Genomic DNA, 21415 nt, shown 5'->3' on the forward strand with positions numbered 1-21415 from the left:
CTAAATACACTGTTAGATTCGGCATAACAAATAAATAAATGTGATCAAAGATTTTACAAATCTAATGCGCCATACTGTGCAATTAAAGATTACTTCTTGAAATTTTTCAATATTTGAAATTTGAAAAAAAAATAATATTTGAAGAATAATTCTTTTAATTTCTGAAATCTGAAATGAGAAAAAATTGGCCCCCCACAATTTCTTTTTATCCCCCCCCCTTTTTTCCCCAAAAAAAATTCTTTCCCTCAAGATATGGTCATAATCTCAATTCAAATTTCCAATGGAGTTGGCAACCATAATTACCCATTTAAATTTACCATAGTGCTAACTTAATCTATTTTATAATAGAATTAATAAAAATATAGTGTCAAATCTTTCATATGGATTTTTTTGTAAAAAAAAAAGATGAAAACATTTGCAGATATTTTTACTGGTCTTCCTTTATAAATATGCATTTCTTTAAACATAATTTAAAAGCAGTGTAAGGGAAGTAACCAAAACGTTGTATTTGGATTACCTCCCTTACACTGTTTTAGATTATCTTTATTGTTCATTAACCATTACTTTATACATAATTTAAAAGCAGTGTAAGGGAGATAATTTCAATGATGTATTTGATTTATCTCCCTTACACTGCTTTAAATTATGTTTTGTACTAAAGTATTTGTCCATTAACCAGGACAACCTTGTTTTTCCCCCTTTTTTGCCCCTAATTCCTAAACGGTTTGAGCCATAACCCCCCAAAGCAAATCCTAACCATCCCTTTGTGGTATGGAAACTTGTAGTATAATTTCAGAGAGATCCATACACCGTTCCACAGTTATTGTCTGGAAACTAGAAAATGCTCATTTTTGGCCCCTTTTTGGCCCCTAATTCCTTAACTGTTGGTACCATAACCCCCAAAATCAATCCCAACCTTCCTTTTGTGGTATTTAACCTTATGGTCAAATTTCAAAAAGATCCATTCACTTAAACTAAAGTTAGAGTGCGAAAACCAATATGTATTCGGACGACGACGCCGGACGACGACGACGACGACGACGACGACGACGACGACGCCAGCGTCATACCAATATACGACCACAAAATTTTTTTGCGGTCGTATAAAAACTAAATAAAATGCTCCGCTGGGCGCAGCTTGATACTACGGCAGAGGTCGAACCCTGAACTGTTGGGGCAAGTATGGACACAACATTCAAGCTTGATACAGCACTGAATTTGGATTGTGATTAAATATTTGACACAGCATAGGTTTCTGACACAGAATGAATGTGGTCTAAGAACTTAAAAAAATTTAATTTACCTATTCAAACCATATCATTATTATTTGCTTTTATATATAAATCAGAAATAACCAATTTAAAATGGAAAATTTTAAAGAAAAAAAGGGAAAAAAAAATCCCCCCTCAAATTTTTTGAACCCCCTTATGATTCATCACCCCCAAACTCAATCCCAGCCTTCCCTTTGTGTTACAATGTATGGTGCCTTGCAGTACAATTTCAGAGAGATCCGTACACTTGAACACAAGTTATTGTCTGGAAACTAGAAAAATGCTTGTTTTTTTGCCCCTTTTTGGCCCCAAATTCCTAAACGTTTAGGGCAATTACCCCCAAACTCAAACCCAGCTTTCCCTTTGTGATATGGAACCTTGTTGTATAATTTCATAAAGATCCATACACTTACACACAAGTTATTGTCTGGAAACTAGAAAATGCTTATTTTTGGCCCCCTTTTGGCCCCTTATTCCTAAACTTTTTGGGCAATTACCCCCAAACTCAATTCCAGCTTTCCCTTTGTGATATGGAACCCTGTAGTACAATTTCAGAAAGATCCATACACTTACACACAAGTTATTGTCCTGAAACTAGAAAAATGCTTGTTTTTTTGCCCCTTTTTCCTAACATTTTGAGGCAATTACCCCCAAAATCAATCCCAGCCTTTCCTTTAGTGGTATGGTACCTTGCAGTACAATTTCAGAGAGATCCATACACTTGAACACAAGTTATTGTCTGGAAACTAGAAACGCTTATTTTTGGCCCCCTTTTGGCCCCTTATTCCTAAACGTTTTGGGCAATTACCCCCAAACTCAATTCCAGCTTTCCCTTTGTGATATGGAACCCTGTAGTACAATTTCAGAAAGATCCATACACTTACACACAAGTTATTGTCATGAAACCAGAAAAATGCTTGTTTTTTGCCCCTTTTTTGGCCCCTAATTCCTAAAATTTTGAGGCAATTACCCCCAAAATCAATCCCAGCATTCCTTTTGTGATATGGAACCTTGTGGTACAATGTCAGAGAGATCCATACACTTACACACAAGTTATGTCTGGAAGTTACAAAAATGCTTATTTTTGGACCCTTTTTGGCCCCTTATTCCTTAACTGTTGGTACCATAACCCCCAAAATCAATCCCAACCTTCCTTTTGTGGTATTGAACCTTGTGGTAAAATTTCATAGAGATCCATTTACTTAAACTTAAGTTAGAGTGCAAAAACCAATGTGTCTTCGGAAGACGACGACGCCAACGTCATACCAATATACAACCACAAAATTTTTTTTGCGGTCGTATAAAAATTAGTCAGAAACATCATTTAAGGGCAATAATTCCTAAAAGGAGTCATTGGAATTGGAATTAGGTTTATCGAGTCATTCTGAGCATTTTTGCCCATGTTGAATTTTCTCTATCTTTTATGGTTTTCAATAATGATGATGCCAAGTTATGGCAAAACGGTACAGGTGGGTGAAAAAGACATAAATATCTAATATTTTTACAGTACTAGATCCTACATATATATATACAATACGGTTTGATCTGTTGACCTACATTTTTGTTTTCAAATCATGTAATGTTCATTAGAGAAGTAAATGTTGAAACAAGAAAATGTGTCACATTGACACAATTCCTTGCTCACCCTATTACATTTCCATGATAACAAACCAATGATTAGGAAAGTCAAAACAATAAACTGACATTCGCATAAATAATTTTCCATCAATGCATGTATTGGTATTTTATTTTAACATGACCATTGGAAGTAAACTCAAAGATTAAACCAATAAAAATAAAATGCTCCGCAGGGCGCAGCTTGATACGACCGCAGAGGTCGAACCCTGAACAGTTGGGGGAAGTATGGACACAACATTCAAGCTTGATACAGCTTTGGATTTGGATTGTGATTAAATATTTGACACAGCATAGGTTTCTAACACAGATTGAATGTGGTCTAAGAACTTAAAAATTTTAAATTGGACATTCACCTATTATGGTCCAATATCCAAAATCTAAATACATGGTTAGATTCAGCATATCAAAGAACCCCAAGAATTCAATTTTTGATGAAATCAAACAAAGTTTAATTTTGGACCCTTTTGACCTCAATGTGGACAAAGTTGATAACGGGGCCCAAAAATCAAAAATCTAAATACATGGTTAGATTCAGCATATCAAAGAACCCCATATATTCAATTTTTGTTGAAATCAAACAAAGTTTAATTTTGGACCCCGATTTGGACCAACTTGAAAACTGGGCCCATAATCAAAAATCTAAATACATGTTTAGATTCAGCATATCAAAGAACCCTAAGAATTCAATTTTTGTTAAAATCAAACTAAGTTTAATTTTGGACCCTTTGGACCTTAATGTAGACCAATTTGAAAACGGAACCAAAAATTAAGAATCTAAATACACGGTTAGATTCGGCATATCAAAGAACCCCAATAATTCAATTTTTGATGAAATCAAACAAAGTTTAATTTTGGACCCTTTTAACCTCAATGTGGACAAAGTTGATAACGGGGCCCAAAAATCAAAAATCTAAATACATGGTTAGATTCAGCATATCAAAGAACCTCATATATTCAATTTTTGTTGAAATCAAACAAAGTTTAATTTTGGACCCCGATTTGGACCAACTTGAAAACTGGGCCCATAATCAAAAATCTAAATACATGATTAGATTCAGCATATCAAAGAACCCTAAGAATTCAATTTTTGTTAAAATCAAACTAAGTTTAATTTTGGACCCTTTGGACCTTAATGTAGACCAATTTGAAAACGGAACCAAAATTTAAGAATCTAAATACACAGTTAGATTCGGCATATCAAAGAACCCCAATAATTCAATTTTTGATGAAATCAAACAAAGTTTAATTTTGGAACCTTTGGACCTCAATGTGGACCAATTTAAAAACGGGGCCCAAAATCCAAAAACTAAATACACGGTTAGATTCAGCATATTAAAGAACCCCATGAAATCAAGAATAAAACCCCATTGAAATTGGTCAAGAAATAAGCAATTTATAGGAAGTATCTTCTTTTGCACAATCCTGTGCTATTAAATATTTCTTGCTATTGCGCAATACTGTACAATTGACAATTTCTTGCTATTGCGCAATATTGTGCTATTGGATATTTCTTGCTATTGCGCAATACTGTGCAATTGAAGATTTCTTGCTATTGCGCAATACTGTGCAATTGAAGATTTCTTGCTATTGTGCAATACTGTGCAATTGAAAATTTCTTGCTATTGCACAATACTTATTATATAATAATTTACACATCCTGTTTGGTGTGTATCTCCTACCATATCATTATTATTTGATTTTAAATATAAATCAGAAATAACCAACTTAAAATGGAAAATTTTAAAAGAAACAAAAAAGGAAAAAAAGAAAAAAAAGGAAAAAAAAATAAATCCCCCCCCAAAATTTTTTGAACCCCCATTATGATTCATCACCCCCAAACTCAATCCCAGCCTTCCCTTTGTGGTATGGTACCTTGCAGTACAATTTCAGAGAGATCCATACACTTGAACACAAGTTATTGTCTGGAAACTAGAAAAAAATGTGTTTTTTGGCCCCTTTTTGGCCCCAAATTCCTAAACGTTTAGGGCAATTACCCCCAAACTAAAACCCAGCTTTCCCTTTGTGATATGGAACCTTGTAGTACAATTTCAGAAAGATCCATACACTTACACACAAGTTATTGTCATGAAACTAGAAAAATGCTTGTTTTTTGCCCCTTTTTTGGCCCCTAATTCCTAAAATTTGGAGGCAATTACCCCCAAAATCAATCCCAGCATTCCTTTAGTGATATGGAACCTTGTGGTACAATGTCAGAGAGATCCATACACTAACACACAAGTTATGTCTGGAAGTTACAAAAATGCTTATTTTTGGCCCCTTTTTGGCCCCTAATTCCTTTACTGTTATTACCATAACCCCCAAAATCAATCCCAACCTTCCTTTTGTGGTATTGAACCTTGTGGTAAAATTTCATAAAGATCCATTCACTTAAACTAAAGTTAGAATGCGAAAACCAATGTGTCTTCGGACGACGACGACGACGACGACGACGACGCCGGACGACGACGACACCAACGTCATACCAATATACGACCACAAAAATTTTTTTGCGGTCGTATAAAAATCTCAGAAGCAATTAAAAAAGTTTTAAAACCTGGATGTGAATTAAACCTAGAACAAACCCTAGTAGCAGCTTCTCTCATAAATTGCTTTGCAGAGTCTTCCCATATGGCAGGTACTGTTAGGACATAGTGTAAATCATTCTCCTGGATACCTTTTATTTTATCTGATATACTCTTAAATAAGTGATCCTTCAGGAACTGAATTGCATACTGAAACACCTTCAAAGCTTCCATTTCTTTATCAAGCTCATCTTTTATCTTTATATCTCTTGTGATTCTCTGCAAAAATATCCAAAAATTGTTTTAGGAAATGAATTTAGGTACATTTGTCACTATGCTAGTATTTATTACATACACAAATGTAGATATTAGGGATGTCAAGAAGTACTCCAATACTTCAGTATTGGGTAATACAGAGTATCGAATACCAAGATGATACTCATCTAATCAGTTTCCTGTAAGGCCACGGTCTCCTTCTCTTCATAAAATTGACTTTCTTGTGAACTCATTTAGTTAAATGATCTATTTATTATGATATATAAATCTGCTAACTATTATCTAGTCCCAGATAATAATGAAGAGGGTGTAATGTACATTAGAAAACTACCCATAAAGTGTTAAAAGGGCATATTTATTACTGTGTTCCCATTTTGTGAATAATTTTCAGAGCAAGTACATGAATTGAGTATCGCTCTGTAAAACCAACGAATACTTAATTAGTCATTATTCCATGATTTGACATCCTCAATAGATATTGATTCTAAAAATGTGTCTGCTTTCCAAGGAAGTAAAAGTATAAGCAAGAATTTAAAATAGCGAAGTCCATGTTTCTGTATGATAAATAAAATAAAATCACTAAGACCAGAAAGACCAAACATTAAAACAGCGGTGGCACAGCTGAATTCCGTAAAGTTGTTTTAAAGGAGTTGCGGATTAATTTTTGTGTATAAGTTTATGCAACAAAAAGGACAGTAGATGCTAAGTACTGCTGCACTGCTGCATGGAACATTGGAATAAATAAATTCCAAATAAAATGACTGAGCATCTGATGTGCATGTAGTTTTAACTGTCATGATGGTTAGCCAAATGTTCTCAGTATGTTTTAAGCCAAGATAAAGAAGGATAAAAGTCATTTATTATCATCTCTAGTATATATGGTTGGTCAAGTGTATTGTGATTCTATTAATATAATGAGAATAAAAGGAGTTAATTTGCTATACATGTACATGATGTATCTTGTAATTAATAGCCAGAGAAATAACTGTTAAACATGTTAAAATCATGGAGAAAAAGTTAAAAACATGAAACGTAATCACCCTAAAGGTAGCTGGGGTGTCTAAATGTTCAACAATTGATTTTTCTTAAACTTCTGTTAAAGACTTCTGGGTCAATGTTCTTTCATATTTCAATATAAAAACTTGGGGTCACAGACCTTGTTTTTTTCGTTAAAATACATTGAAATTAATGAAATCAGGGTTATTTTATACAAAAAATGTATTGGTTATCATGGTTATATAGGGTATACTTAATTTTTCCTTATTGAGGAAACATTAAACGATAGAATTGCTTTTCATTAATACTTCTGAAATATCATGGGCCTTATTTTCTTGAAAAATTCCCAAAACACAAATTGTCCCATGAAATTCAGCATAATTATTTGTCCTTGATTTTAAAAGGATTTTTTCCAAAAAAAAAATAAATACACTTTACGACACATAATTTTTTTGATAGTTTAATCGTTATATTTTAAGTTTTAGATAATTTTGTTGTATATTGAATGATACTTGGTAAATCAAAAAAGTATTTTTGCAACATGCCCGGAAGAGATGCTCAGAAAAAGACATCCGATCTACCTTAACATAAAATTTTAAAACTTGATACTCACCCTCTCATGGAGAAGCATCTTAAATCTATGAAAATAATAATAATCTTCATGTTCTTCATCAGCAACTAAATCAGAGTACTTGTTCTCAGCTTCATATCCAAATGCTACAAATTCCTGACTTGAATCCAGTAAAACAGCAGTAGGTGCTTTTAATGACAGTAGTTTAGATCCAGACCAGACATTTGTGTTAATCTTAGTTGGTTCCTTTGTATAATCATCCTTGGAACTGAAGGCATAGCCTGAATAAGTTGTACCGAAGTCTATAGCAGCACAAAATAACTTGTTTCCTAAAGCTCCTGCCATGACAGTAGTCTTTTCAAATTTTTACCTGTAAAACAAAATTTTATACATAATTACATGTAAAAAAAAATGTACATGTATTTATATAAATATGTATATAAAATTAAAATATAACATGTATAAGTTTCTTTTAAGTATATAACATTAAAATATAAGTTTCTTTTACGTATATAACATTAAAACATAAGATTGTTATAAGTTTCTTCTGTTATTCAGGTTAGACAGTGTATATAGTGTGACATTCCTGGCTTTGGGTTTATATTCCAGAATAATGTCATATTCTGCTGTTGCATTGGAAAACCAGTAAAACACAGCAGTAAATGCTGCTAAAATTTAATGTATAATTTGTCAGATAGATCCTTTTTCTCTGATTCTTCCCAGATTTATACTTTTTCCTGACATAATCAACTTGTGGTTTGTTTGCTCTCAGTTCTTCATTGCTCAAAATTCAATTATGACGACAAATGTTATTGCTGTCCTCTGAAATCCTATTGTGATGTCATGAAAAAGGCGACCATGTCTGATGACGTCAAATATAAAGAACACATCTTTTTGCAGATCAGTAAAAAAAGTGTGTCTACATAACGTCTAAAAATCATTAGAGAAACAAATTCCACCAAGGAATCTCCTGCAATACCATGAATACAGTTTTCAACAATGGACATTCTCCAACATTGTGGACTAGAATAGAATTCATGACAAAAGCCTCTTTTTGTTGTTGATCTTGAATTGCTGATAATTCTTTCTGTTTAAATTTCTCTTTATCGTCTTCAATTTTTGCCCAAAACATAAAAAGGGTAAAAAATTGCAATTAAAGGGCACTCCTATAAAGAGTCTACTAAAGATTTATGCCAAATTTGACTCACTTGTAGATGTTGTCTTGTTGATCATTTTTGCTGATTAAAGTGTCTATTTATCTATTATAGTTTTTAAGATATTAGAAAAAAAACACAAAAAAATGGGTAAAAATCGTCATTAAAGAACAATAACTCCAATAAGGAGTTTTTGGACGATTTCAGCCATGTTGACTCATTTGTAGATCTTATCTTGCTGATCATTTTTGCTATGTGAAGTTTCTATCTATCTATTATAGTTTTCAAGATAATAGGCAAAAATTTAAAAAAATTGGTAAACTTCTCATTTAAGGGCAATAACTACTATAAGAATATTATTCAAAGTAAATGGAAAATAGGTAGATCTCAACATGCTGAACATTTTTGCCACTGTCAGATTTTCTCTATTTATAGAGGTTTTCAAGATAAGACAAAACTTGCATTTTACCCCTATGTTCTATTTTTAGCCAAGTTGGCCATGTTGGTTGGCAGACAGGATTATTAGGCACATTTTTTTTAAACCAGATACCCCAATGATGATAGTGGCCATGTTTCTTAAATTTGGCCAGCTAGTTTCAGAGGAGAAGATTTTTGTTAAAGTGATTAAAAAAGCTTACTTGACCACTTGTTTTACATTTGTCATTTCAGGGCCTTTTATAGCTTAATATGCAGAATGGATTTTGCTATGGTTGTTAACTTCTATGCCATTTGGCCTCCGGTGGAGAGTTGTCTCATTGGCAATCATACCACATCTTCTTTTTTTTTTATTAGTTGTTGGAAGGGACAAGTAAAAAATCATTAAACTAGAACATGTAGAAGTAATCCCCTAATTAAACTTCAATTGTTTACATTATTTCCAGTGTTGCACAACACAAATACCGATTCAAAAACATTGGATTGCAATCATTTGATAAATAAGGTAGATGGGAACTCATTTAATAATTAAGGTAGATGGGGATCATTGATAATTAAGGTAAAATGGGAATTAAATCAAAATTGATAGATTCTTTTAATAATTTGCCAAAATGTAGTTTATATCATGCTTTTTTTTTTAATATAATAAAAAGTATGGGTCGCAGGGCTTTTTTCATGTTACAATTTTCATGACTAAGTTATCACAAGAACTTGAGATTAAATGATACTTTTTGGTTATTTAATTTACAATCAGCATGATAATATTGATGCAGAAATTACAAATGTACTTATGTGATAACTAATTTTATCATTATTATTACATTTTTATGGATTATTCAGTGAAATAAAAATATGTAATGATTTATTTCATAATTTGCAATGGAACACACGCATGATAATAAAATATTCCACAGCAATCTATGTATTTGCCACCCTGTCTATATTAATCATTTTTGTTAAAGTAATCTTTGTGTATTTAACTGGCCCTTGTGTCTTATAATTCATTCGAAATGACAATAAAAACTTGAATGGTGTACCCTAGGAGATGTTTTACACAAGAAGGAGATTCCACTATCACATGACTATTATACAAAGTTTTTTAAAAATAATTCTACATCTTTAAAGACATACAAAGGGGTTGACTGAGTCTTCGTCTTACAGTTTTAAGAATGTTTCCATCTGACTTATATCCATATTGACTTGTAACATTTAATGTAAAAATGATTGCAAATGAGACAACTATCCATAAAGACCAAAGGACAAAATTTATTTGTTCAGACTTGTAATACGACAGTGTAGGTCCTCAACTGAGTATAATGTCTAGACAGCAATTCTCAAATGAAATGAAAAATGCTAACATTTATTTAGTGTATAGTTACTGCTGTTTGAGAACTTTTCCAAAAGCTAAGATCTGAAGATTGCAAGAAGGAAGTTGTTTCGTATGATCAGCATAAATAGGTGGTGACATGTTTCTTTTCTATGGTCTTTTGAAGGAGCATCAAGTTAAAAATTGTATAAAGGCATAGAACTGCCAATGTATTGTTAATTTCACCTTTGCAATACCATCAAATACGAAAACTTGTTCTTTACTTTCGATTTCAATGCAGTTCTATCATAGAGCGCATGCGTATTAATAAAGTGCTATAACTTTAAGTCAAAGTCGGCCCTACGAATAATTCGGACCCTTCGTGTAGACGCGAACTCATACGTAAGTAAACAAGTAAGTAATCTTTATTTAAAGTCTGGTTTTCATACGTACAATAAACATAGAACATGAGAGCTCTTTAACCAACTGATATATATATATATTATAACATAACAGGATCAATTTTTAAATAGCAACACATACATTTTATCATCGTACAGCATGCCGTGACATACAATTGGCAATTCAAACAGCATGCATATGAATAAATACAGAGCACACGCAACATATAAAGCAAAGCAACATATATACATATAAAACACACACATGCATTAAAATCATAGTATATCAATACAGAAAAAGCACATGCAATGTAAAGAGCAGATAAGCATATTCACATAAAACACATATAAGCAATAAAACGTAAGATATCAACATATACATTGACATATCACACATGCAAAAACAATAAAATAAAGCACTAGTAAAAATACAAGCATGTGAATGTAAGCAACTAAAGCACAGTTTAAGCTAAAGCAAAATGATACAGCTTATTAGTTATAGCTAAAGACAGCAAACTATTATATATCCAGTTTGACTGAAATAAACAGATAAATAAATATAAATAGAGCTCAAGCATTATTAGTTCGTATACAGCAGATGTCATTACTTACATGAGCTACAGGTAACACCAAGTGGAAATATTTTTTTTGAACTGGCCAAAGGTTGACATGGTTGATAAGGCAAGGAGTTCCATCATGAGTCTTTCTGCCTCGTGATCAAAGCTTTTCGGCTTACAATACCTTGTTGTTTTCGGTCGTGGTATATCAGCTATGCCTTTGTACCTTAAATTATATGCATTTTCTTTAATTGTTATCAAATTATGAAAAGTCGGACTGGATTTATTTACTATTTTATATGTCTCTAATGCCATGGTTCTCATCCTTCTGATATTCATTGCTGGTAGTTTAGACTGTTCCAGTAGAGTGTTATAAGAGCTTTATATCAGTGGGTTAAACTGGATAAGTATTTTTTTTTGTGCTTGGCCTATATAATTCCAAGTGCATCAAGTTATTTGCAACAATCAGATGATGATGTATTAGATAATATTGAAAAAGATATAACTTATAAGTACAATCAGTTAGGTGATATCATATTATGTGGTGATTTGAATGCTTGGTCAGGTTCAGAGCCAGATTTTATACAAAATGATGTTTATGATACTCATTTACCTATATATGATGACTATGAATGTGATACTATTCAAGATGAAATACATAGCTATGGCTGTGAAATTTCAACGGGGGAATGTTTACTAGTACTGATTCAGCTGCATGTAAGAAAAGAAATGAATATATTTTGAAAAAGGTTTTTTCTCAGGATACTAATGAAAGGTCACATAATAAATTTATGAAATACATTCTTGGTGTTTATAGCAAAAAAAGTACTATAGCTGAGATGTCAGAATTTGGTAGATTTCCTATTTATTTTACAGTTATCTTATCAATGTTAAAATATCGTCATAGACTAGAAAGTTTGAAAGGTGGACTATTATGACTATTATAACTAACTAACTAACTAACTAACTAACTAAGTTATATAGATACAATGGATAAGCGTGGATTCTTGAAAAAGAAACCATGAGCCCGGAGGGCGAATGGTTTGTTTTTCATGAATCTACGCTTATCCATTGTATCTATAACTTAAACTATTGTGTTAATTTCTTTTCAAAATTAAAGCCTTTTCTTAATTAGAAGGTATTGTAAGTGAGTTTAAATAACCATGGTATCGTGTCCAACGATGCATTGATAAATCTCAGATCACAATTAATTGGTTAACAAAATACAAATATAACACTTCTACCTTTAAAGATCTTTATATTATCAGGCACCTGGATGTTATCTGTTTTTACAAAATAAGACATATTCGAACTTATTTCTAATAAAATTGAGAATGGAAATGGGGAATGTGTCAAAGAGACAACAACCCGACCAAAGAGCATATATAAAGTATATATAATAATAGTGTTACCGAAATTTCTAGCACTCTAGGCACATCACGATTTTCTCGCATAGGAATTTGCAAACAAACATTTGTAAAATTATGTAGTAAAACAGATGAAATCATACTATATTTATACAACAAAAATTGACAAATAGAATGTAATCATTTTTGTTTCAAACATGTGAAATAGCCAATAATAATCCAAAAAATAAACGGTAAAACTAGCTATTATTACAAAAATATCCACTATAACTATATCTTTTAACTCGTTAATTTTAAGCATGCTAACCTCGCGGCTACCAACTTATACTATACGACTGCCCATTGTGTATATATAAAGGTACAACCCCTGTGTGTCCGATGTTCATTTATATATATAAAATAGACATCTAAGTTGTAACCCATTGGTAGCCGAGAGGTTTTGTCGATGTGTTGATGTCAGTCATTCATAACATATTTCAAGGAAGGGTTCGATTCCCAGTGAAGGCATATACAAATTACAAAATTAAAAGTAAGTTTTTAAATTAATTCCATTAGTGAACAGAAATCAGTAAATTAGCCAATTCAAACTTAATGAAATTAGACACACAAAGGAAACAATTGAATATAATTTGGTGAGTCCATTTCAGTGGCAGATTTAGGAAGCGTTGATTCTAGAAAAAGAATCCACGGTAAATGAATAGGCTGACGTCACCACAATGGTTTAACTAGTTTTATTCAGTATAAAATCCAATACAAAAGGATCATCGCTGAAATACATGAAAACATAGAAAAAAGAAAAGAAAAAAAGAAACAACAATTTTGTGACGTATAACAAACAATAGACAAAAACACACATCAATTAAGCAATTATTCCCACTGATGAATTTCTGATTATGATACATTTGTCTATATATATAAGAAATTTGTTGGGAACATCAGTCTCCGTACAGTTCATTAAGGGCATACGTAACAGTTTTGATCCCACGGTGATTTTTTTTACGAAAATTTGCATACAAGCTATTTTTCACGTAGTCAATGCAAATGTAATAAAAAATAGACCTTCATGTGCTACTTTAAGAGATAAATGGGGTCGAAATTTTAATTATTTACTCAAAATTTCGTTTTTTTGAACATTTCTATCCTTTGGATAGACATACCTAACTTTTTTGTTTCAAAAGATAAACACGATAGGATTTTTGTAAAAACATTTGGAAAATCTCTTTTATATAAGTATGTTCTAATTTTTTATAACAATTCTTTGGAAATAATTAATGTTTATCAAACTTTCAAGATTTTAGGAAAAAAACGGAATTTTTTGCTGTATACTTATCTAATTTTAAAAAATCTCATCGGTGACTTTTTCATAAAAATTGGTACAAATAATCTTCATACGTAATCAATTCTAATGTCATTTTAAGAAAGTGGGGTCCATGAATTCGTTTTCAAGTTATATCAGTCTGAATGATAAAAATGAGTCGAAAAATGCATCTTTTCCCGATATGTCGCAGTTTGACGTCCGAAAAATAACATTTTACGTTGGCAACGTCATTACCTCCCCTGTAACTGTATCGTATGCCCTTAAATATTTGAATTTATCAAAATTACAAAAATATGGTATAATATTAACAATGTCATCATAAAACTTTTTCCTATCGTCTTGATAAAGATTGCATTCACATATGAAATGAAACCCATCTTCAATTTTTTTTATCAATACAATGTTTACATATTCTTTGACCCAAAGGTGTATTATTTTATCTGCCTTTTTCGATGTGTAAATTATGGTTAGAAATTCTTAATTTACAGAACTATCTAATATATTGTTTCGAGATATTCAACTTTGTATAAGTATCAGGTTTATATTCCCTTTTTAGCTTGTACATGTTGTAATATGTACGTAATTTGTTTTGGTCTTCACCTGATAAACGTGAGAAGACATGATATTTTTCATATCTTTCTTGTAATATATTTTTCACTGCAGATATGAGTTTTCCTTCTGACAATGTTTCTTTATTATTCCAGACATGGTCAAAACCAATGAATTTTAGAAACTGAAATATGTGTTTGTTAAAGGTACATGGAAAGTTACAATCAACATCTTCGATTGACTTATATGCTAATTTTGAAAAATTCAAAAGAGGATCTTTATACAAATATAGCCAGTAATAAGACTGAACCTTTTCAGGTGCAAAATTTATTAAAGTCTTTTCTAAATCATCATTTACACCTGGTGTTAATCTTTTGTCCAGGTTAAGAATGTACGGACCCCACAATTCTCTTCCATATAGAAGTACAGGTTTAACACAGGAGTCAAAAAGTTTTAAGAGCAAAGGTGTATTATTATATACACAATGAAATTTACGTTTAATCATAAAAATTACTTTAAGAGCTTTCTTACTAAGATCTTTAACTGCAGTACTGAAAGAACCTGATATGCTCTCATTACAATACCTAAGTATTTATACTCTTAATTGTAACACTTTTGATGAGATTTTGACCAAAATAAAAATTACACTTTCAATAATTTACCTGATTTATTGAACATTTTATATGATATATTATATGATTATTTTATATGATGCCTATGTGCAATAAACAGTAACATTATTCTAAAGTCAATACATGGTTTTCCAGTATAGAATTCAAGTTATACAAAAAAAGAGATTCAATTACCGAATTTTAATCAAAAACATGGTACTTTATGTAAGTTTGTTAAAAATAAATTTTGTGGCAATTTTCTTAAATATTGGAATCATCTTAAGTATCAAACAATGAACACTGACAAAGGCAAACTTGACACTTATTTTTCATTTAAAGATTGTTTTCAAAAAGAAAAATATTTAGATAACATTGATGTTAAAAAAGGCAGTCTATATGTAAATTAAGAATCAGTGCTCACCCATTAAGAATTAAAACTGCCAGATATTCAAAAAATCGTATTGATAGATCTGAGCGCTACTGTTTAACAATGTTTAAATTGTACAGCTGATAAAGTTGAGGATGAGCGTTATTTCTTAATCGAATGCTCATTTTATAATAATTCAAGAGATGAACTCTTTACGCATATTTCTAGCACTTGTCAGAACTTTGATAATTTAGATGAATCTTCCAAATTTGTTTGGTTGTTAACACAAGAAAACTTTACTATTATGGAAAAAATTGGTAAATTTATTCGTAGTTCTTTTGACTTATTAAGAAGAACAGGTTTTTGACTCAATTACTTCAATCATTGTATCTGATTTATGTATTCTTTATGGGCCCTGTAATTTGGAAAAATAAAATATTCTATTCTATATATTCTATTCTATTGTAGTCGTCGTAAATAAATCTGAGTGCTCGAGTCGTTCTTTTATTTTTTGGAATTTTGTCGGTGTTTTGTTCACTGTAAAAGTGCCATGTACGTAGACAATAGCTGAGGTTTGAAAGGATGAATGAGTGATAAATGGTAACTCTAGATAGTCTGGTTAGATGAGTTCCAATTCTTTCCAAAACGTTTAGTTGTCGTGCTGCTTTTTTACAAATATATGTGATGTGTGTATTGAAATCCAGTGTTTAAAGTCAATGGTTACACCTAGAAGCTTCACCTCACCATCACACTGAATACTGGTGCCGTTAAGAATGTGAGTGTCGTTTTTTGCACATTGCCTGGAATTTTTCTGGGTTTGCCTGCATTTTGTTGGATGATAACCATGATATTAGGGAGTTACTATCTTCCTCTAAGGGGTTGATAGCTGATTCCAGAGAAATGCCAGATTTAGAGAGGGTGTTATAATTGGCATTGTTATCTAATTCACAGTGTTTTACAAAAAGGAAGATTTCATTAATAAAGACATTAAATAATGCAGGGCTAAGTATAGATCCATGAGGAACACCGTTAAAATTATCAAGCATTTGACTTATACTTTGTCCTCTTTTTACACACTGTTTCCTTTTTGTGAGATAACATCAATAAGATTTAATTATATTTTGTTTACTAAATAGTCAATGATATAGTTGCCACTGAACGTGAAGCAAACAACAATCAATCAAATAATCGAGACATCTTTGGAGTATCAAAATTTTCGAAACATCTCTGAAAAAACATAAAAAATATTGTTAGAAGGTACCAAAGTCATCAACTAAGAGCTTAGTCGAATAAAAGCTGACAATTGCCATGACAAAGAACGAAAACATCTCTGAAAAAACATAAAAAGTAGGTAGATGGTACCAAAGGAATTATTTAAAAGCTTAGTCGAATAAAAGCTGACCATTGCCATGACAAAGAACGAAAAATGACAAAAAGACCAACAGTCAGCAAATTACAACACAGAAAAATAAAGGTTTAGCAACACGAACCCCACAGCACTTAAATCCGGGGGTGGTCTCAGGTGCGCCGACGGTTAAGTAGTTCCTGCTCCACCTGTTGCACCAGTCGTGTTGCTCCTGAAAAGTACACATTCGGTGATGAGTCTCATTCGGTGATCATTGTCCCAATAGACGAAAAGAGGACTGAATTGTATAACTAATCAAAATGAATATATGAAACATTATAATTGAATATTCAAATCATTTTATTCTCTCAAAATGTTTTGGAGAGGAAGCCGCCTTGAACATTATGTTATGTATGTATTTAATAGCCTATCTTGTCTTTTTGGATAAGGATCGAGTACAGGTAAATGTATACATACTGTGTGCCATTAAAAACCTGTGAGTTATGTTATATAGATACAATGGATAAGCGTGGATTCTTGAAAAAGAAACCATGAGCCCGGAGGGCGAATGGTTTGTTTTTCATGAATCTACGCTTATCCATTGTATCTATAACTTAAACTATTGTGTTAATTTCTTTTCAAAATTAAAGCCTTTTCTTAATTAGAAGGTATTGTGAGTGAGTTTAAATAACCATGGTATCGTGTCCAACGATGCATTGATAAATCTCAGATCACAATTAATTGGTTAACAAAATACAAATATAACACTTCTACCTTTAAAGATCTTTATATTATCAGGCACCTGAATGTTATCTGTTTTTACAAAATAAGACATATTCGAACTTATTTCTAATAAAATTGAGAATGGAAATGGGGAATGTGTCAAAGAGACAACAACCCGACCAAAGAGCATATATAAAGTATATATAATAATAGTGTTACCGAAATTTCTAGCACTCTAGGCACATCACGATTTTCTCGCATAGGAATTTGCAAACAAACATTTGTAAAATTATGTAGTAAAACAGATGAAATCATACTATATTTATACAACAAAAATTGACAAATAGAATGTAATCATTTTTGTTTCAAACATGTGAAATAGCCAATAATAATCCAAAAAATAAACGGTAAAACTAGCTATTATTACAAAAATATCCACTATAACATGCAAAATTAGAAGAAAAAAAACAGAATTGGGACAACAGAGATAATACAGGGATTCGAACCTAAACCGACAAATCCCTATCTTTTAACTCGTTAATTTTAAGCATGCTAACCTCGCGGCTACCAACTTATACTATACGACTGCCCATTGTGTATATATAAAGGTACAACCCCTGTGTGTCCGATGTTCATTTATATATATAAAATAGACATCTAAGTTGTAACCCATTGGTAGCCGAGAGGTTTTGTCGATGTGTTGATGTCAGTCATTCATAACATATTTCAAGGAAGGGTTCGATTCCCAGTGAAGGCATATACAAATTACAAAATTAAAAGTAAGTTTTTAAATTAATTCCATTAGTGAACAGAAATCAGTAAATTAGCCAATTCAAACTTAATGAAATTAGACACACAAAGGAAACAATTGAATATAATTTGGTGAGTCCATTTCAGTGGCAGATTTAGGAAGCGTTGATTCTAGAAAAAGAATCCACGGTAAATGAATAGGCTGACGTCACCACAATGGTTTAAGATATAAACTACTAACTTCTACGTCATTTGATCTCCGATGGAGAGTTGTCTCATTGGCAATAATACCACATCTTTTTTTATATGTGCCTTCATCTTTGTATCTGCTCTCCGGCATCTTGAAATTTAAACTCATTTTGGTAAAATTTATATGGAAGGTTAGTATCAGCAATATATTGGTCGAATGATGAATACGCAGCGTTACCACAAATAACATCTTATTGAGTTCGAAAATAAGCGATGGTCATCTCTGTTCTGAAATGAGTGGTACGTTAATCTTGCAAAAGTTTACACTAATCGGCGGTCTTTCCTCTGATGTACGAGTTATAATATATCATGGAAAACCAGCGTTGACCATGCAACGATCAATACTAGATACATATTGTACGTAGTCTTGCTGATTTTTTATGTCTAGGTTAGTCTATGGAAAGGTATATACTATGAAATTTAGAGCGAGGGGCTTGCCCCTCGCTCTAAATTTCATAGTATATACCTTTCCATAGACTATCCAATTTAGCACATATTTACAACTCGAGTAATCTTTTAATTGGTCTATTGATAGTTTATTTTGGCTGACTACTTGTATCACAGGTGTTTGTAAAACGGAGCTCATTAACGAATTTTGTAAATCTACTCACTAGTATCATTGTAAAATATGTGATTTCAAAAGGCCCTTCACTCCAGAATGAAAAGATGGTAGCTGCAGGTGTAAGTATGTATACTGATATAAAGCAGTGTTTTACTATACATGTTCTTCTTACAAGGTAAGATGACAAAATAAATTGACCAAAAGCAGGCAATAATTAAATTGCAGTGGAAGCTTTACATGTTTTGAAAACATTTTTTAATTTCACAGTAAAACTCAAGCTATAATAAATTTGAAACATATAGATAGTTTGTCCCCAAAGATATAGTCTAGCAGATAGGCATTAAAAAGCAACTACAAATAGATCAGAGATTATAGGTTTTGTATTTTTTTTTTTATTAGTTCAAAGTAAAAACTAAAAGATTTATCAGAATATGTTTAAATATATAGGTGGCACATTATCTTCAGACATAATCACAGTTTTTCAATTCATGACATCGTCCTGAACATGCATGAAATATTTGCCACTGGACATTAAGCAACCAATAATCAATAAATCATTCAATTCATGACGAAATAGATCACTTTCCTTAAGAAAGTTTAAAAAATTATTACCAATTTGCTTTAATTTTCCTTCAAAAGGTTTCATAGTACACACTTTTCTGTGAACAAAGTAATTGCATGGATGATACATTATCATAATTTTAAGATGTCGTTGTACTCTAATCAAGGTATAGAGAACCATATGTATTACCCTTTATTTAAATGATAAAATTTGCAATTGTCAAAAACATTTTTTAGATCCAAAGATTTTAATAGCAGGATATTTAAAAATCAATGTGAAAACTAATTACAAACTATTTAATTTAATTTGGAACACAGCATTTTATTTCAAAATAGCCAGTGGCAATTTTTGTTATAAATATCTTGATTACGATACAATGAAATCTTACCCTTGTGGTCATTCATGCGTAGTTACTTAGTACACAGGAAAAGTATGTACTATGAAAATTAGAAGGCAAATATAAGCAATTTGATTGGACGAGAAGTTGTAAGTATGTTCTAAATTCAAGCGATTCAGATCTGGGTACATTTGTTTGGTTACATGTATGTGTGGTCTGCTAATTATAAGTCTTATTGATTTTCTATATTCAAGCGATTCGGATCTAGGTAAATTTGTTTCGGTATATGGCAAAGCCATTTACCTGGGTTTTTTTTTAAAGACTTGTGTGTTGATTTGAAAAGTGTCATTGGTGTGTTGTTGTTTTATTAACGTATGCCCTATTCTTCTATTACTTGTAAAAACAACATATACATACATCTTTAATTCAGCATTTGCGCCAATCGTTTTCTAATCATGCATTATTCTTTGCCAGGAAATAATAGGGAGTTATAGTGTGAGGTATTTAGCTCGCTGTCAGATTTATCGTTCAATCCGTCGTCAGGTAGACAGTTTATCGTTCGATCCTTTGTCCGGTAGATACCGGTAATGAATCGTTCAATCCTTCGTGTTGTAGATAGTGTCCAACGTTCGTGTTTTCGTTCAATCTTCCCTCCGGTAAACAATGCTCGACGTCAGTCCTGTCGTTCAATATTTTGTATGCTAGACAGTTCCACCGTCAGTGTTATCGTTCAATCGTTAGTTTGGTAGTGGCCAACGTCAGTGTTATCGTTCAATTGTTAGTTCGGTAGAGTGCCCGACGTCAGTGTTATCGTTTAATCGTTAGTTCGATAGACAGTGCCCGACGTCAGTGTTATCGTTCAATCTTTATAGTTCGGTAGACAGTGCCCGACGTCAGCGTTATCGTTCAATCATTCGTCCGGTAGCTATAGTCAGTGCCCGACATCAGTGTTGTCGTTCAACTATTCGTCCGGTAGACAGTAAGCGTCGGTACTTCGTATCCGCAACTCTTTCGAAATTAGGTTATATTTTATTGTCCATTATTACAAGGAAATGACAATAAAATAAAGTTTGCCATGTATGCAAACGAGGTTAGTACGGTTTATTCTCAGTCATTCTTCCTTATTTCATTGAATCTTTCACAATATTCAGGGCTTATTGTATAGTGTCAATCTTATATTTGAATCAAATGGTTTTTGGTTTTTATAAAAAATACTTGTAGGAGAGCTGTTTGTGGTATGATCTTGCGAGCCTTGCTCACATTGTTTATGCCGAAATGTCTTTGACTGTGGATTTAGGTAGCTGTCTCACTTTGAAATTCCTATTCTAATATGATGGATCGCATACCACGTACTTCATCCAACCCACTGGTGGTATTCAGCTAATGCTGTTTTACTTCTTTAAGTTTTGTAATTACGCATCCTTTATTTGATTTCAGTCTTTCAATCAACATCTGAGCAGACTATGTGCCATATTTTATTTCCTTATTTAGATTGATAATCATCCTGTTGGTAGCTGCACTGTGCAAATATTTTTATTGTGTTTTTTT

The 21415-nt window shown here is 32.0% G+C and overlaps 2 protein-coding genes across 3 annotated transcripts in view; both read right to left on the minus strand.

The window, feature by feature from the left end:
- The window catches only part of LOC127726322 (heat shock 70 kDa protein 12A-like), a 30620-nt gene extending 20138 nt beyond the window's left edge, over positions 1-10482 (minus strand). The window contains exons 1-3 of one of the 2 annotated variants that reach the window (XM_052233647.1): positions 10416-10482; positions 7317-7644; positions 5492-5710 (exon numbers count right to left, since the gene is read on the minus strand). In XM_052233647.1, coding sequence (XP_052089607.1) covers positions 5492-5710; positions 7317-7619 — 522 coding nt within the window. In that variant the 5' untranslated portion in view covers positions 7620-7644; positions 10416-10482. Of the gene's footprint in view, positions 1-5491; positions 5711-7316; positions 7645-10221; positions 10366-10415 lie in introns of those variants that run through there. The other variant, XM_052233648.1, reaches the window with a different exon arrangement.
- The window catches only part of LOC127726325 (cyclin-G2-like), a 486290-nt gene that overhangs the window by 165086 nt on the left and 299789 nt on the right, over positions 1-21415 (minus strand). The gene's annotated exons all lie outside the window — the stretch shown is intronic.

This window comes from Mytilus californianus, unplaced genomic scaffold (assembly GCF_021869535.1).
Source record: "Mytilus californianus isolate M0D057914Y unplaced genomic scaffold, xbMytCali1.0.p SCAF_17, whole genome shotgun sequence".
Classification (NCBI taxonomy): domain Eukaryota; kingdom Metazoa; phylum Mollusca; class Bivalvia; order Mytilida; family Mytilidae; genus Mytilus; species Mytilus californianus.